This window comes from Micropterus dolomieu, linkage group LG21, assembly GCF_021292245.1.
Source record: "Micropterus dolomieu isolate WLL.071019.BEF.003 ecotype Adirondacks linkage group LG21, ASM2129224v1, whole genome shotgun sequence".
NCBI classification, from domain to species: Eukaryota; Metazoa; Chordata; class Actinopteri; order Centrarchiformes; family Centrarchidae; genus Micropterus; species Micropterus dolomieu.
Window position 1 is genome coordinate 1,407,758 of NC_060170.1, and position 17,079 is coordinate 1,424,836.

Below are 17,079 nucleotides of genomic sequence, written 5' to 3' on the forward strand. Positions count from 1 at the left end.
TGCACTGTGGACTGGTTCAATCAGAGTGTGATATGAAGCAGAGGAAACAACCAGAAGGATTATTTTAAGCCAATAAATACAAATTATATTTGTACTATTCTGTAGTATTTATCCATATTTATAATATTTTATTTTTATTTTTAAATCTAACAATAATTTTTCTTATCATTATTATTATTATTTTGGGGGGGCTTAGGAACATGTTAGGGTGGCTTCAGCCCCCCTAAAATAGGCCTAACAACTTCCATGGCCACAGATAAAGTAGTGCAATATTTATATACAGTACTTGCAGTATTATGAACTGTACTAAAATGTATCTGCAAAAGAGGGGCGCAACTGGAGTGGCAGGGAGAGTTAGACAATAGTTTGTTTTTCCCAGAATTCTGGGACCTTTAGTATAAAACCACATTTGCTGTTACCACTAGTAACAGATGTTACATGCACAGAAACAGTACAACTGCATAACAGCATCAAAACCAGTTAAAGTTGAGTAATATTTACTACAGATTTTAACCATCACTCCCTTGTCTGAAAGCATTTTCTAGTTAAAGGTCCAGTGTGTAATATTTCTGAGGATCTATTGACAAAAATGCAATATAAGATCCATTTTGTGTGCCATGTTTCTACGGTAGCTGAAAATGGACAAACTGTGCTACAGAGCGCGTTTCGTAACAACGTTCTTCTTGTAGAGTTCAGGCAGTGTAGCCACTCATCACTAAATGTAAGTGCTCCGTACTTGTATAGCGCCTTTCTAGTCTTTTCGACTTTTACACTATATCTGCATTCACCAGTCACACACATTCATACACTGAGCCTAAGTGCTCAAACGGAAACTAACATTCACACTCACTCATACACTGGCGGAATAGCCGCCAGGGGCAATTCGGGGTTCAGTATCTTGCCCAAGGACACTTCGACACGCAACCAGGGATTGAACCGCCGACCTTCCGATTAACGGCCAACCCGCTCTATCTCCTGAGCCACAGCCGCCCCTATGTTGAATATGTACATTTGAAGAACAAGAAGTACTAATAATATACAGCAGGGGTTGGCAGGGAGTATTTTTTTCAACCATTAGATGGTGGGTGAGAATATAAAACATAATACTTGAAGTCATTGTTACAGTATTTGGTTAGCTCAACTGGTAAAGCACAAGACTCTCACCTAGAAGGTTATGTGTTTGATCCCACCTTGGGACAATTTTTTCAATAAATGGATTCTGTGCAGGCCAGATATTATTGCTGGCGGGCAGTTTTGGCAAGGGTCCATAATCACAGAGAGAATGAATGTGTTTCCCTTGTCAATGTTTGTATAAACTTTATCTATTATGTGGTTTATAATGGCCTGTGTTGCAGAAACAGTGACAGTGTTTCACACTCTTGGCTTACATTTTCCATGTTATCTGTCAGTGGGCAAGTTGCAATAACATATGGTTTTACTGAATAATTAAGTAAATATTTCTTAATATGTCTACCTTAAGAAACCTCATTCATTGAATAGCTATCCTCTGCTGTCTCAGAAGAGACATCTTTTGTGCTGTGTTTGCCACCGTAGCTGTTCTACGCTCTTTGAAAGGGTAGGGGGCAGTGGTAGACTGGACAGATGGTTGCAATTCGCAAACTCACCGCTAGATACCACTGAACTTTTAAGTATCTAGTTATCGTTATGGATTTCCAATGTTTTTAAGGAGTCTGTTCACACTGATATAGGCTAATAAAAATAACATTTATTTTATTAAAGTGAAAATATTAAACATAATGTAGGCCAATGTGTATTACAAAATACAAATATATTTGACTCAGTTTTGTTGATATAATTCTAGATTTTTTAGAGTTTTGTGTTACAATATTAAACTTGGTTTTAAAATGAATACAATTTCACTTAACTCTGTTCTAATAGCTGTTCATAATAGCAATGCAGAACAAATCCTACAGTTTGCAGGTATCGTAAATGTAAATAGTAAATAGTAAATACATTTGACATTGGCAAGCAACCAAAGTTCCCACTTGTCCTGAACGAAGCCGGGTTCATGTGCTGGATGTGGACAGATGAACACTTGTGGACAGATGCATGACTTGTCAACAGACAGGAGAAAGGACAGTTCAATAAAACATGACCATTTATCATAACCATTTAGGGCTGTTGTAAATATGCAAATAGATTTTGTACATATGCCAAGTTGCCATGGCTACATATACTTGTTGGTACTTGTGGACCTGTTCTCCAAATGTATAGAAGCACATCTTACTATTGTATTTCCATGTCTTTTTTAAATTTCCCTTTAATGTTTTATGTAAAGCACTTTAAATTGCCTTGTTGTTGAAATGTGCTATATGAATAATATGAACTTGCCTTGCCTTGCTAGGAGAGAAGATGCAAAAACAGTTAAATGCTTGCTTAAAGAAGTGATTCCTAGATTTGAGATGCCAAAGGGGGAAAAAACAGTGAAAGAGGCCTAGCTTTTTGTCAAAGCTTACAACAGATATACAATTTTAAACTGATACAATTGAGTCAGTGATGCTTTGAAAGGAAAGTGTGATGGGAAATTCTGTTCTGTCTCTATTGTACAGAGATCTTTATCTTGTTACTCTTTGTCAGAGTGGTATTGCAAAGTTGCCACAACAGTTCGAGTTTGTTTCTGGAATCCTAACTCATTCTGTCCTCCGTCCACCATCAGCGGTTGATCTGCACGCAGCTGGTGAGGGTTACCCATCACACAAAACTCTGAAAGAGAACAAACTCTACTGGGGCTGGTTAAAAACCCACTGGACCACTCCAACAAAAAACTAAGACGAAAAATGACAATGTGAAGAACTTTGGTGGAAACACAAGGAGTCATAATTGATAACCCACCAATCAGAACCTTCAATAGATAGATAAAAAGGGCCAGAGTCAGTTCATTCCGTTTTGGAGCAATGGATCCTGAAAGATGTGAAGAAAGAGGTAGAGTACACCAGAGGGGAGAAGGAGGAAGATAAAGGGTAGGATGAAGAGCAGTATGTAGAGAGGAGTAAGAGGTGAAGGAAGAGGAACAGTAGGAGTTCGAGGAGGAGTTGGGACAAGAGGAAGATGACGAGGTGGAGGAGGAAGAGGAGGTGGAGCAGGAGTAAGGCAGAGGAGGAAGAAGGAGTAGTAAGGAGGAGGAGGTGGAACAGGGTCCAGCAGGAGGTGGAGGGCAAGAATCTCTGGCCTGTCCCAGACCAAAGACAAGATGCTGGGGCAGAATAATGTGTTGTTTGGTGTGTTGTACTGTACAGTACAATAAGAAATTAAAAATGGGCAAACGTTTACATTTGTTATTTCTTTTGTTTTGTTCATCATGTGAAAAGGTTTCTGAGGGGGAGAACCACAAGCAACATTACCAGTTTTGTAGTATTGTTTTGAATTTATCTCACAAGTGTGTAAAACTGTGTTGTAGTGTGTGTGTTTTTGAGGGCTTGTGTGTTGTGTCTGATGGAAAAGTTTGGTTTTTCAGCAAGAATGAATGGTTTTGAGTGGGGAGCTTCATTTTGACCTGAAAATAGGATGTTTGGGGAATTGGGTGAGAAGTTGTGGATTTGTGTTTAAAGTTTTGAGAAAAAGAGGCATAATTTCAAGAAATGTGTCTTAGCAATCGAGAAAAAATGTAGTATCCTTTCTGGTGTGTCTTATCTAGCCTTACTTCCTATCTTTATGGTCCTTGGTTGATTGTTTGCCCCAACCTCCACCTGTGTCTCGTTAATCACCTCCCTCATTTGATATTTAAGTCAGTGTTTTCCCCTTGTTTAATGTCAGGACGGAATGAACAGTATGCACCCAGCTGACATCAGTAACTGGAGGAGCTTAAAGAGGTGAGTGCCAATATTGACAGATACATGGTGCCATAGAAGACTCGGTGTATTTTAAGCATAGACTGTTTGTGTATTCCCTAATGGAGGGGACGATTTCCCAGACTTTTTAACATTCTGGCCATGGTTAAGAATTTAGCATTCATTACCTAGCTCAAGGTCGAGCTGCCTGGTGCCACAGAGACCAAGCTGCCTGGCTCCCCTAAAATTCAGCTGATCAGCGCCCCTGAGGTTTAGCTGAGTAGCGCCCCAGAGACTGTGCTGATCGGTAACAGAGACTCCGTTGTTCAAACCAGAGATTCCACCACTTCTGCCTAATTTAGCATAGGTGGCCTGGCCAACACCTCCTCCTTGTTCCACATCGGCTCTTAATCAGCTGCCCAGCCAACTCCTACTCCCAGTGTCCTGTCAGCCTTCCAGCCGAGTCCTCTTTTTGCTGAACTACTGCAGTCTACAGTCTCAGAACTGCACCAACTCCCTGTCCATGCTGAAATAGGACCCTCTTGAAAATGAGATGATGCATCTCAAGAGGCTATCCTTTAATAATAATAAATAAAAAATGCAGCAGTCTCCTGTCACAAAACTGTAGCCACTCCCTGTCCCTGCAGCTGTCCCCAGTTACAGAACTGCAGCACTCTTCAGTCACAGAGTTGCAACAACCTGCTTCCTGCTACTGAGTTGGTAATGACTATGGCTCCTGTGTGGTTGTAATTCCGAGTCAGAACTGCAGCAGTCCCACAGCAACCTCCTGCTGTTCATGAACTGCTTAAGTACTCTAATTCTCAGCTATTTCCTTTTCCACCTCAGCTTAAAATAACTACAGTTCCTGTGTTGTAGCAATCTCCAGAGCTAAGTTGTTCCAAGTCAAGATACAAGTTACAGTATAAGTGTCAAAGACAAGTTTAAGGTCTTTTTTGATTTTGTCAAGTCCAAAGTTTTTAGATCTTTAAATCTGACTGTATTCACTAATCTAATGACTCTGGACTGGGGTGTCTGTAAAAACTATTACAAATAGTACAGTCTAGACCTGCTCAATATGAAAAGTGCAATGAGATTATGGTTATAAATTAGTGCTATATAAATAAAATTGAATTGAGGAGTCTGACAAAAACGTGCTTAGATGGAAATACAGTGTGTTGGAGTAAAGAATCTGTTTAGTTTAGTACCATAAATGCAATTTAGAGTGTTATTGTACAATGTGAGGGCAGTAGTGCATGGCTGCCATTCTTACCTTTCCTAATACAGGTGTAGCTCTGGCTGAGGATGGTCTGCAACACAGAAGAAAACAATTCACAGCATAAGATAACAAAGACAAAAAGAAACAAATTATCATCAATTATATTCATCCTACAAAAAAAAAGAATACACATAAACAAAACACATAAAATTTAAACAAACACCTGTATGTCTTACCAATTCTTCAAACCGAGGTGGGACAAGAGACAGAATCTGATGTTTTAAATACAAATAAGTTCAGACATTCATAGTCACTGATTTTGTCACCATGATTTTTCAAGCGCTGCTTCAGTTCAATTGTAACTTCTACTTCAGTTCAATTCTTACTTGTTCAAATGGTTTTGTTCAGTTCAATGCAAAACTAGGTTTATATAACCACTGTTTATACGTTTGATAGCTCAATAATCCCTTCTATGCTGAGTTTAACCAGTACACGATGCAAGGAGTTAACGGGAGTTTTGTAGGGAGGTCCTGTAGGTTTAGCTTATAGTCAAATTCCAGATTTCACTTTTTAATAGCACCTCCCTCAACACTATACAGCTGTATCTTACACATTCAGGCAGAATTGTGCTTTTCTTATATTGTCCATGGTAACTAGGGCTGAATGATTTAGGAAAATAATCTAAATGCAATTTTTATTTACCAATATTGCGATTTAATATGCGAATCATTTTTAAGCTCTTTTAACTTCTGTATTACAGCTTTTCTTGATTGCTTAGACACATTTCTTGAAATTATGCCTCTTTTTCTCGAAACTCTAAATATGTCCACAACTGACTGACACTGCGTTAGAGACTGCTCCTGGCTCGGCCTGGTTGTTTTGTTCAGGGAAGAGGTGGATTCTTACAAATGGCATTAGGAGCAGTAGGAGGAGCCAGAAGAACATGATTTTGTTTCACAGATTATCTGTCTCATGTACTACCGTCAGGAAATAATGACAATTTCAGCAAATATTCCAAAAAGGTTTTCATTATCTTCCTTTACTTTTAATTCTCTTTAAACTGTATTTTAATTCCTTAAAATGTTTTTTCTTGTTTTGTTTTTCAGTAGTTTTCTTTAAAAACCTGATAGTTTTACGACTTGTGCGTTTTATTTTTCTGCCTTTTGTAAAGAACTTTATAGCATGGATTTCTCGATAAGTAATGATTACTATTATACAGTATATCACATTGGAGCTGACAAAAGCGCTTTCAGTAACCAGTGAGGGAAGGTCCAATGCACAAAGCTACTGATTCATTCATTAACACTGAGAACAGAGACACTCAGTTCAGCTTGCTCCAATGCCACAGACAGTTTGAGCATTAATTTTACTTGCCAAATTGGTAATTGAGCTCAGTTTAATGAACTTACCTTGTACTGCAGGTGCTAGCACTGACACTAGCAAGGATGCCAGCATTGACAGTGGGGTTGGTGACAGAACTTGGGTTAGCTGTAGCGTTGGTCTCAGCTATGGGCTGACTGCAGATCCATTTGGTCTCATCCACTTCTGTACGTGCATGAGGCATACAACCCACATCCTTCACCTTCATCAACAGGTGGCGTCCTGTTTTGAGGATGTGAACTGCCTCATCGTGGGAGATGGTGACAAAGCTCTGACCATTCACTTCCAGGATCTGGTCACCTACCTGCAACAGACCAGTTTAATTACAATTTTTCACACCACAAGCAACATAACCAATAACCAGTTAGTATTGTTTTGAATTTATCTCACCAGTGTGTAAGACTGTGTTGTAGTGTATGTCTTTGATGGCTTGTGTGTTATGTCTGAAGGCAAAGTTGGGTTTTTCAGCAAAATTTAATTTTAAGTGGAGAGCACGAACCGGACAAGGTACCTATTGAAACTGAAGGGATTTTTTGGGGGCCCGAACAAGAACCATGCGAGGTCACTATTGAAACTGAAGGGATTATTAGGGCCCAAGCACTGAAGGGATTACTTTTTTTCTTTTTCCTGCAAAGTAAACTCAGTTTTGGGGGCCTAAACATACTTGAAAACTCAGCAAAATTTGCAAAATGGCTCGCTAGCGCCCCCTACAGAGCAGCCCCCAGACAAAGTTTCACCTATGTATATGGAATTTCTGTGCTACGTGTGTCATGTCCAGCCTCTTGGAGCGATGCCCTAAACACAACAGGAAGTCGGCCATTTTGAATTTTATGGTTATTTTTGGATTTTTTACACACTCCATACTTTAACAAACTCCTCCTAGAGAATTAGTCCGACTGACATCAGATTTCCCCTGTCTACTCTAAAGCCATTGACAATTAAAAGTTGTACAGACGGTGAGTTTTTGTGAAACGGCGTGCCCGTTGCATGGCGTCCAAAATCAATGATTCGCCATGAAAGAGGAAGTTGTTTCAACTTCAGTGTACATGCTCACATCTGCACCAAACTTTATGTGCTTGATAACAGTCGCACCCCGAACACATCTACATGTTGATTTATAGTCGTAGTGCGAAGTGCTATGCAGCGCCATAAAGGGGACACAGAAAGTTATGATTAATACGTTTGTTCAGCGTCCGAAGCGTGTTCGAAATTCACAGCCACATTGACGCTTAAAAGTTGTACAAATGGTGAGTTTTTGTGGAATGGCGTGCCTGTGGCGTGGCGTCCAAAATTGATGATTCCCCATGAAACAGGAAGTTGTTTTAACTTTAGTCTACATGCTCACATTTGTCCAGCCCTGAACCCCTCCATCTGCCAATATTCACTCAAAGTCACAGCACCACCAGCTGGCAACAGGAAATGACACGTATTATGCTGTAATGTACTGCTCCAAGCAGGTTGTCCCAGACTGTCCCAGAAAACCCATAACACATTGATGAAGCCATGTTGTAAAACTTGTGAGTTTGCAGTTAACGGCGTGGCGGTGACCATGGTAGTTTACTTTGTGTAAAAACATTAAATGTGTTCCAGTATGTTAAAAGAACATACTGGAACTTTCAAAAGAGATTGCAGGACATGTGTTATTGCCATAATACTGAATCTCATCCAGATGGTGCAACTATTTAAAGGTGGTCGATGATGATGATGGGCTGTCGCCTCACAGCAAGAAGGTCACGGGTTCAAACCCCGGTTGCCCCGGCCTTTCTGTGTGGAGTTTGCATGTTCTCTCTGTGGGTTCTCTCCGGGTGCTCCGGCTTCCTCCCACCATCCAAAAACATGCAGACTAGGTTAACGGGTGACTAGTGTTGGTCTTGAGACCAGTCTCAAGACCACTTTTTGATGGTCTTAGTCTCGCCTCGGACACGACTGCATTTGTACTCGGTCTTGTCTCTGTCTCGGACATTGAGGACTCAGGATTTTTTTTCAAGACCACAACTTTGGGAATATCAATAAATTGCTTTTGCATTTGTTAACATCCTTACTTTGCTTGGATGGCAAATGTATTGCTTCAAATGCAACCAATAACCCTAATTAAAAATGTGTAGTTACCATTAACAACTGTCACCGCAATGGTAAGCATGGAAAAGGAGTGTTGAATAAACATGTTTACATGGATTTCAGTGTTTTTATGTGGGTGTTTTATGGGAATATGGATCTTTCAGATCAATTTGAGAAGTACCTCTTGTTCCACATTTTATTATGTGTCATGTAATGTGGGGAACTGGTCTTCGTCTTGACTCGGTCTCGCTCTTGGTCTCAGCCCCTAAAAGTCTTGGTCTTGACTTGGTCTTGGTTTGGGTGGTCTTGACTACAACACTATTGGTGACCCTAAATTGTCCTTAGGTGTGAGTGTGAGTGTGACTGGTTGTTTGTCTATGTGTGGCTCTGCGATGGATTGGCGACCTGTCCAGGGTGTACCCCGGCTTTTGCCCAGTGTCATCAGGGATTGGCTCCAGCCCCCTGCAACCCTGTACATAGGATAAGCAGTTGATGATGGATGGATGGATAATAATAATAATCAGAATCAGCTTTTTGCCAGGTATGTGTACACACACGAGGAATTTGACTCTGGATTGTACAATGCTCACGATGTGCTTACTTATACAATAATATGATAACACAATAATACAGTAATAAAATCAAACACAGGCTACAGTACAGAGAACACATATATGCACACTATAAACAAAACAGACACATTGAGCAGAGTGCAAATGATGCAGGAGTAAATTATTAACATTATTATTATGTACATGTCGGAGGTGGATGTGATATAAAGGTGCACATACACATACAAGCATACATGTACACAGTGTGATGAGTGCAAAGAAAGTTGGAATAAATAAGTATTATGTGCGGTGTTATGTACATGAGGTAGGTGGACTTGGAATACAGTATGTACAGTAAGAACAGCTCTGAAATAGATAATGATAGATAAATGAATGATAAGTGGTAACCAGTAAACAGGTGCTGATTAGAGACAGTTACTGGGTTATTGCAGAGGAATTGTTCCTGACACTGTGAGGCAGAAATCAGCTGTTCATCAGAGTGATGGCTTGTGGGAAGAAACTGTTCCTGAGTCTGTTGGTTTTGGCGTACAGTGCTCTGTAGCGCCTACCAGTGGGGAGAAGTTGGAACAGGTTGTGTCCGGGGTGAGATGGATCTGCTGTGATGTTTTCTGCCCGTTTCCTGACTCTGGAAATGTATAAGTCCTGAATGGAGGGCAAGTTGGCACTGATCTTTTCAGCACCCACTGTGATTCACTGACAGATGGAGGCTGGCACTGTGTGAGTGTCTGCTTTGACTCAGTGGTCCATTTTTTCACACTCTTTACAACAGGTTTAGCAAGATTTCAGTCGTTGCCGGTAAGTCAGGATAAGATGAACCGGACAGTGATCAGAGAGTGATCAGAGAGTCCTAAGGCTGCACGGGGGAGCTATAGGCGTCCTTTATTGTAGTGTAGCAGTGGCCCAGTGTTAGTATCCCTGGTGGGACACTTAATATGCTGTCTGTACTTTGGAAGTACATGGCTGAGGTTTGCTCTGTCGAAGTCCCTGAGAACAATGAGTAGGGAGTCTGGATGTTTTTTCTCCACTTTAGTTATCTGGTCAGCCAGGTGTAGTAACGCCTCACTAACACAGGCCTGAGGTGGAATGTAAACAGCGACCTGGACAAACAAGGAAAACTCCTGCGGTGAATAAAAGGGTTTACAGTTTATGAATAATGTCTCTAAGTGAGGGCTGCATGATTTCTTCAACACTGTGACATCTGTACACCAACCTTCGTTTATGTAGAGACAGAGTCCGCCTCCCCGTGTTTTTCCCATGAGCTCCCTTTCGCGATTAAATCCCAGTAGGTGAAGTGCGGTCCGGGATGTGCTTGGTGAGCCAGGACTTGGTAAAACAGAGGGTGGCAGATCTGCATAACTCCGAGTTAGTACTGTTGAGGAGCAGCAGTTTGTCCATTTTGTTGGCCAGAGAGTGGAAATTCGCCTGGTGAATTGAAGGGAGCGCAGTGCGAAAACCCCGCTGTCTCAGTTTAACAAGTGTGCCTGCAAGCCTTCCCCTTTGGCGTCTCCGGAGGATCCCAAACAGAGCTGCCGCTCCTCCAACTAATAACTCCGGGAAAGTTCCAGGTTCGATCAGGAGCGGTGGAATAGTGTGAGCAGTTGGGAGTCCGATGTTTAAGAGCTCTACTCTGGTAAATTTTACCAGAGAGGGACAGCAGAAAAGAGTACGGAGCGTAATCCAGAGGCTGCCATCCAATGCGGTGCCATCTTGGTAAATGGTAAATAATAATCCATAGTAAATAATGGTTAATAATAATAATAATAATAACAAAGGCAAAGCAACCTCACCAGATTTCTTGTAGGACACGTCAGGTACTTCTAAAAGAAAGACAATGAAGTTCTTGCTGGGACATAAAATAAGATGCAGTCACTGATATATAAGGTACTGGCCCTCTCAAGTTTAGCTTGTTTGTCTTCTTTAGTTTAGCGTGATTTTTTACATGAGGCCCTGTGGTGCTACTGCTGAGGCTGAAAGGAGAAGATGAAACATGTCCTGTATCCACTATTACCCCATGTTAATGAGAAGGTCATCATTGTTTTGGGACTTGAGCTAAACTCATGAAAAAACACGTGTGTCTCCTGCCTATGAAGGGTCTCTTTTTAGAAACACTGTCTCTGTTACTCTGGGTAATCCACTGATCTCACTATCAGCAGTTTTTATACAAATTATTTCTGTGGTAGAAGGTTGTTCCACTGAAAACACACATTGAGGTGCCTTAAAACTAAATATATTTGTTGTTCTTTTTGTGAGCTCCTTGAAAAATAAAGCAGTAGGTTATGAAGACAGGTACCTGAAACTGGGACCTGGTTTCTTTTGTCAAGTAGCCAAAAATTATATAAAACTCCAGGCCAGAAATCTATCTAGGTCCACCACTATCCCAGCAACACAACACAGAGACCAACACACAGATACTCACTGAATATTCCTGTCTTCTCTCAGGTTAAGTATGCACCACTATGCGTGCCATGCATCCCAATAACTGATTCAGACAATATTTTTTTTTTCACTACCTAAGGCCACAGATTTCATACCAAACAAGGAGTGTCAAATCCAAGGTTGTCCCAACGTTCCCAACTCGTTGACTTTTCTGCAGGGTGCCACACACAGACAAATAAAAACGTAAACACTAATGATGCGCTGAAGCTAATTATCCTCATTTTGACAACCTGAGAGGAAAGTCTGAGACAAAACACTCATAATGCTTACATAATCAGTTTCCTTCTCCCATTTCCCTCTCTATAATTTTGGGTTTTACTCTGAGAGTATTGTGTAACATTAATGTGAGTGTTAACATTAAATGTGATTTTAATCTGCGTGGTCTAGAGTATGGTCTAGACCTGTTCTATCAGAAAGATACAATGAGGTAACTTCTGGTATGAATTGGCAGTATGTAAATAAAATTGAACTGAGCAGAGAATAGTTCAAAGACAAATGTTTTTTTTTTTTAAATGTATGCAGTGGAGGCTTAAACCAACTAAAATGAATTGCCATGTCTGTCAGTGCTTCGGTCTACTGTCTTTTTAAAACTTTGGTCTGGAGCAGGTTATCTACTACTAGCACTGATATTCATGATTCTCAGAGGGTGATTCTTTGTAGTACATTTCAACAAGACTAAGTCTTCATCCCTGTTAGCAGCTCTGTGAGGCTTTACTCATGCACACCAGTATTTTAACTAAATGTTAATATCACTGTGCTAACATGCCCACATGTTAACATGCAGGTATAATGTTTACCATGTCTACCATGTTTACTCTATTAGTTCAATACTAAACACACAGTGCAGCTGAGGCTGATGAGAAGGTCATTAATTTTGCATGTATTTGGTCTTTAAGCAAATAAAGTATTGGACACATTGGACTTCTGACGTGATGATGACACTAAATGTAAACATCATCTGTATTATTAGAATTCATTCTCTTGGGACCATGAATGTCTTTACCAAATGTCATCGCAAACTGTTGTGGTGGCAGCCCGGCTGACGCTGAGTGTCCTGTTTATTCCTCCTTTTTTTGCTTGTGATTCTGTTTTCCCCTGGTGTTGTGTTTTCCTGTACTCTGCCTGCCTCCCTGTGTCTCGTCCCCTGCGTGTGTTCTCCCTCTCTCTCTCCCTCCGCTCCTGAGCCCAGCCAACGACCCGCACCTGCACCTCGTCAGCCACCTCCCCTGCCTGCCACACCTGCCAGCAACCACCCTCATCTCTGACAGTACTTCTACCCTGGTTCTCCAGTCAACCCCTGCTTGATCGTCGCTGCTCCTTACCCGGTGCCACTTCACCACTCAAGCTCTTACGTATTCTGCGTCATTTCTGTTTCTCTTTGCTTTGTTTCCACAGTGTCTAACCCTGTCTGTCTCCCCTCCAGGTCCACTCACCTCTGTCCTCTGTTCCGTCAGCTGGGCTCGTCACCCTGCCCTCTCCCCTCGGACCTCTTCCACGGCGTCCTCCCGGCTCCTCCCTGTGCCTCCTTGCTTCCTCGGTTCCCCATGCCCATGTTTCCCCCGACGTCCACCTCCCTCTCCCTCAACCCCTTTTCCCCTTCAATAAAGCCTGTTCTTCCCGATTGTTGCGTTTGGGTCCACTCTGTCCCCACACCACAACAGCAATCCATACAATTGTTGTAGAGATATTCCACTCTGGCCCAAAATGGTGGACCAGCCAACTAACATTTGCATCCCTAGAGCCACCCAGCTGCTGTGGCTAAAAAAGTACAGCGGGATTTCAATAAAATGTTCTATGGATATTCATGTTAATCATATATATATATATATATACCCTGTTTTTAATGACCTCATCTACATTCCCAATGTGCCACATAATGAAAAAATAATCCATATACAGAGGAAATTATGGGCTGATATTTGCATCAGAAGAATCTGAATTTGAATAATTCAGATCTGAACTTGAATTTCTCAACTTGAATAATTGCATTAAAAACTGAATTTAAATATTATAATTAGATTCTGACTGGGACTGGGATTGGCTCCAGCCCCCCGCTACCCTGTACGCAGCATAAGCGGTTGACGATGGATGGATAGAATTGTTTTATAATTCTTCTACTTCTGTCCGTTTTTAGTGGAACCAAATGCAACTATGAATGCCTTTTAAAGGAAACTTCCCAAATGTGTGTGCCATTATTTTTGGCCAGACTTCGAATATGGCCATTTGGAATAAGTTTCAACAATTTTGCCTTTGGACAATAGTAGTTCCTCTAAGATCAGGAAAAAAAGCATTATGTTGTTTGATAGGTCCACCACTTTTGTATTTTTGACTGTAACATAAATTGTACGTTCTAGGGGCACTAGCAAGGCTTAAGATTTCTAAGTTTGTGCCTTTTGTGGCAGAGAGTTTCTTACAATATTTACATTTAGCATTGTACTGGTTTATAGGTCACTCACAATTTAGTATTGAACTTTCACAAGGTGGGGGATTTAAACTAAAAATATTTTATCTTAAATGGTCAAAATCAAATCATATTTTATTTACAGTGCAAAATCTCCATGCAGCATGGTCCCAATACACTTTCCAAGAAATACACAGGATCAAATACAAAAGAGTAAAAACATAATACACAAGATAAAATACAGAAGACACAAGATAAAACACATAAGGGTAAAAACAGCAAGAAAATGATGGACAGAAAATTTTACAGCTACATTTAAAAACTTCAGATTAAGATGATATTAAAAGGTGCTCGACCCAACACGAATTCTTGGAGAGGCTGTAATGACATGAGTACAAATAGGTTTTCAGGCTTGACTTAAAATTTTCCACTTTTATTTAGTTAAGATTACACTGAGTTTGAGAGTCTGGGGGGTGTGTTGACTTACAGGAGTTTATAAGCTGTCATCAGTTGTAGACGCATTGTACATTAAGCTACATGGTTGTGCTCTGTGAAAAACAGGTTACAGGGTTATTGTTGATCATGTAACGTTACAGTTTTATTTAGTTAACGTAACATTGGAGAGTCTGCGTGGTGTGTTGACTTACAGTAGTTAATCAGCTGTCATTAATTGCATTACACATTACATTGTTGTGCTCTGTAAGTGAAAACAGGTTACAGTTACAGAATTCCTTATAGCTGTGCAGTTTTATAGGCAGGCTGGACTGAACGCAGCAGGTGATATAACAATTATTATAACCACGAGTGACTTGAGACTTGACTTGGACTCTAGCTCAAAGACGTGAGCATCTCTGTCACACACAGTTTCTGGGAGGACAATGACTTTTTAATTCAATTTAATTACTATTCACATAGCTGCTTTCTTCCCTTGGAAAATAATAAATATGTAGTTTCAATTAGCCTGTGTGCTTTTTTTGTGTTTTTTATGCGATAACGCATTAATTAATTAGCGCCTACAATCTCACGTTATCTCATGTTAACGCAGTTTTTTTAAAAATTAGTATTATTTTGAAAGTCCGTTGCTCACTGGCTGTGAATATATACATACAGTCAAATCATGGGTTACAGGAGGAGCAGGATGTTGATGAGCCTGCATATCACCCACCTAAACAGCGAAGGGAGGCTTCGGCAGACTACTTTGGATGCAGCATGTGGCAGAAGTAAGACAGCGCTCCGCAACTAAATGAAAGGTGCTCTATAAATAGTAATCACGGCAACGGCTTCTGTGCGCTAAATTATAGGCTACATAATTTTACCTGATAGGCCTTCATCTAGTTTTGTGGGAATGCTCTGCCATGCGAGTTCCCTCCTATTTATGTCCTGATAACTATTTAGTAAACAGTAATAGATTCTAGAAACTCACAAACAGCGAGGATTAGTCTCTCTTCCAATGATTTCTGCTGCGTGTCACGCATAAAAAGTTCAAGACAATTCGACTTCGGTAGAGGGGCGGGCGTGTGCGTGAGGTGAGCAGACAGTTTCACGGGAACGCACCCGCTTGTCACAACACCTTGTGCTCGACCAATGTTTCTGCCAATACCTGTTCAGAAAAAAACCCAGGAAACCTGGACTCTGATGGTAACTTATTTTAACAAGCTAGATAAAAGGTAATGCCCTGGCAGTGGTAAATAGCTTTGGTTTAATAACTGAGTTGATTACATTAATGTTTAAGTTGAAATTTACAAGAAATATTTTATCGCTACTGTGTAAAGGGGATACTACTGGCAAAATTTTTTAAATATTTGTTTAGTGTTTGCAAACCGCATGTTTTGTGCTACATTTAAATTAAAAGTGTGCAGAATTCATTATTCAATTATGCGCATAACAATGCGATTAATCGCAATTAAGAATTTTAATTGTTGCCCGGGACTAGATTTTACTTTTTCCACCAGCCGGTTTGAACACACAGTAACTGTACTCTTTTCCACAGTTCTTTCTTTCTGGCAGAGGTAGAAAGATTACAAAAATATTATATATTATTATAAAATGTACACAAAAGTACTGTTACATTAATGAATTTTTACTTAAGTACAAGTAAAGTTGCTTGTATAAAAATCTACTCAAGTAAAAGTAAAAAGAAGCTCAATTAAAATTTACTCAGAGTAAACATTACTTTTTTTAACCTCCTAAAGTAACTTATTTAAACTGATTTAACATCTTATTTATACTTTTGTTTGACAGATACTTTGCCAAAGCAATGGTGCAAAACAATGTTAGAAACCATTTATGTTATGATCATTTTTGAGAATGTTTTTGCTTCATTATGTAACTGTGGCAGAACAGATTAGACTAAGGCGGGCCGCACCGAGCTGGGAAAATGGGAAACACTGGACAGTATATCAAGTCATATCCCTATCTAGGCTACATTCAAACAGGTGGTGATATCACAAGCGTTAGCATCTGTTGTGAACTCAACTAGACGCACGTCAAAGAAGGTCAGATGGTGTTAAAAGAGGGAGGGAAGTTTCCCTCCCCGAGAGTTGACCTTTTTCACGTGTAAAACCCAGAGACATCGCCTGGTGTTGGTAAGGACCGAAAGAGACTCAATCAGACAATGAATCGCTTAAGGATTGTGTATTCAAAGAGCCTTAGTGAACCTTTCTAGCCGTAAAGGTGTCACTAAAGACAGTCCACAGGACAGGAAAAGGGGCTGATCTGACCCCTTCTCCCTCCAGCAGGTCACCTCCAGCCTCAACCTGACTCTTTTCTCTCCACAGAACGGCTGAGCCATAAACCACCATTTCATTCTCTGATAACCGGTGCGATAAGCCAGGAATGCAGAGAAGAAAGACCATAAAAACCCCTGTTACTCGAATCAAGCAAGGTTCCAGTATAACTGTGTTTATTCTGTTTAAATAATAACCTTGCTAAGTGAGCAGCGGTTTTAGCCTCTGAGTTTAGTAAGTAATAACCCTGTTGTTATCCTTTAGTGATGTTTGAAGACTAGCAGACCCATAAGAAAGTAATCTTGAAATAGTTTTCTAACCTCTTTCTGTGTTGTTTTAATTCATCCCTGTTACTCCCTAGTAATCACTGTCTATTCAATGCTAACTAATGCTTTAGTTAAATGTTTCATATACAATTTCTTACTAAATTATCCATGGAAACGCTCGTAGGCATCACCAGCCTCTCAGTTAAAGTGGAGTGTCTACTCTTTTCTTGTGTGAC

General features: G+C 40.4%; 1 protein-coding gene and 1 long non-coding RNA gene across 7 annotated transcripts in view; both read right to left on the minus strand.

Moving 5' to 3' along the window:
- The window catches only part of LOC123960120 (whirlin-like), a 59,807-nt gene that overhangs the window by 39,669 nt on the left and 3,059 nt on the right, over positions 1 to 17,079 (minus strand). For all 6 annotated transcript variants that reach the window (XM_046034673.1, XM_046034674.1, XM_046034672.1 and 3 more), the window contains exons 2-3: positions 6,414 to 6,688; positions 5,059 to 5,095 (exon numbers count right to left, since the gene is read on the minus strand). In XM_046034673.1, the coding sequence (XP_045890629.1) occupies positions 5,059 to 5,095; positions 6,414 to 6,688 (312 nt within the window). The remainder of the gene's footprint in view (positions 1 to 5,058; positions 5,096 to 6,413; positions 6,689 to 17,079) is intronic.
- On the minus strand, positions 13,969 to 14,395 carry LOC123960121. The gene is made up of 2 exons (XR_006822447.1): positions 14,339 to 14,395; positions 13,969 to 14,229 (listed from the first exon to the last, which is right to left on the minus strand). It is a non-coding gene; the product is annotated as an uncharacterized LOC123960121 (long non-coding RNA).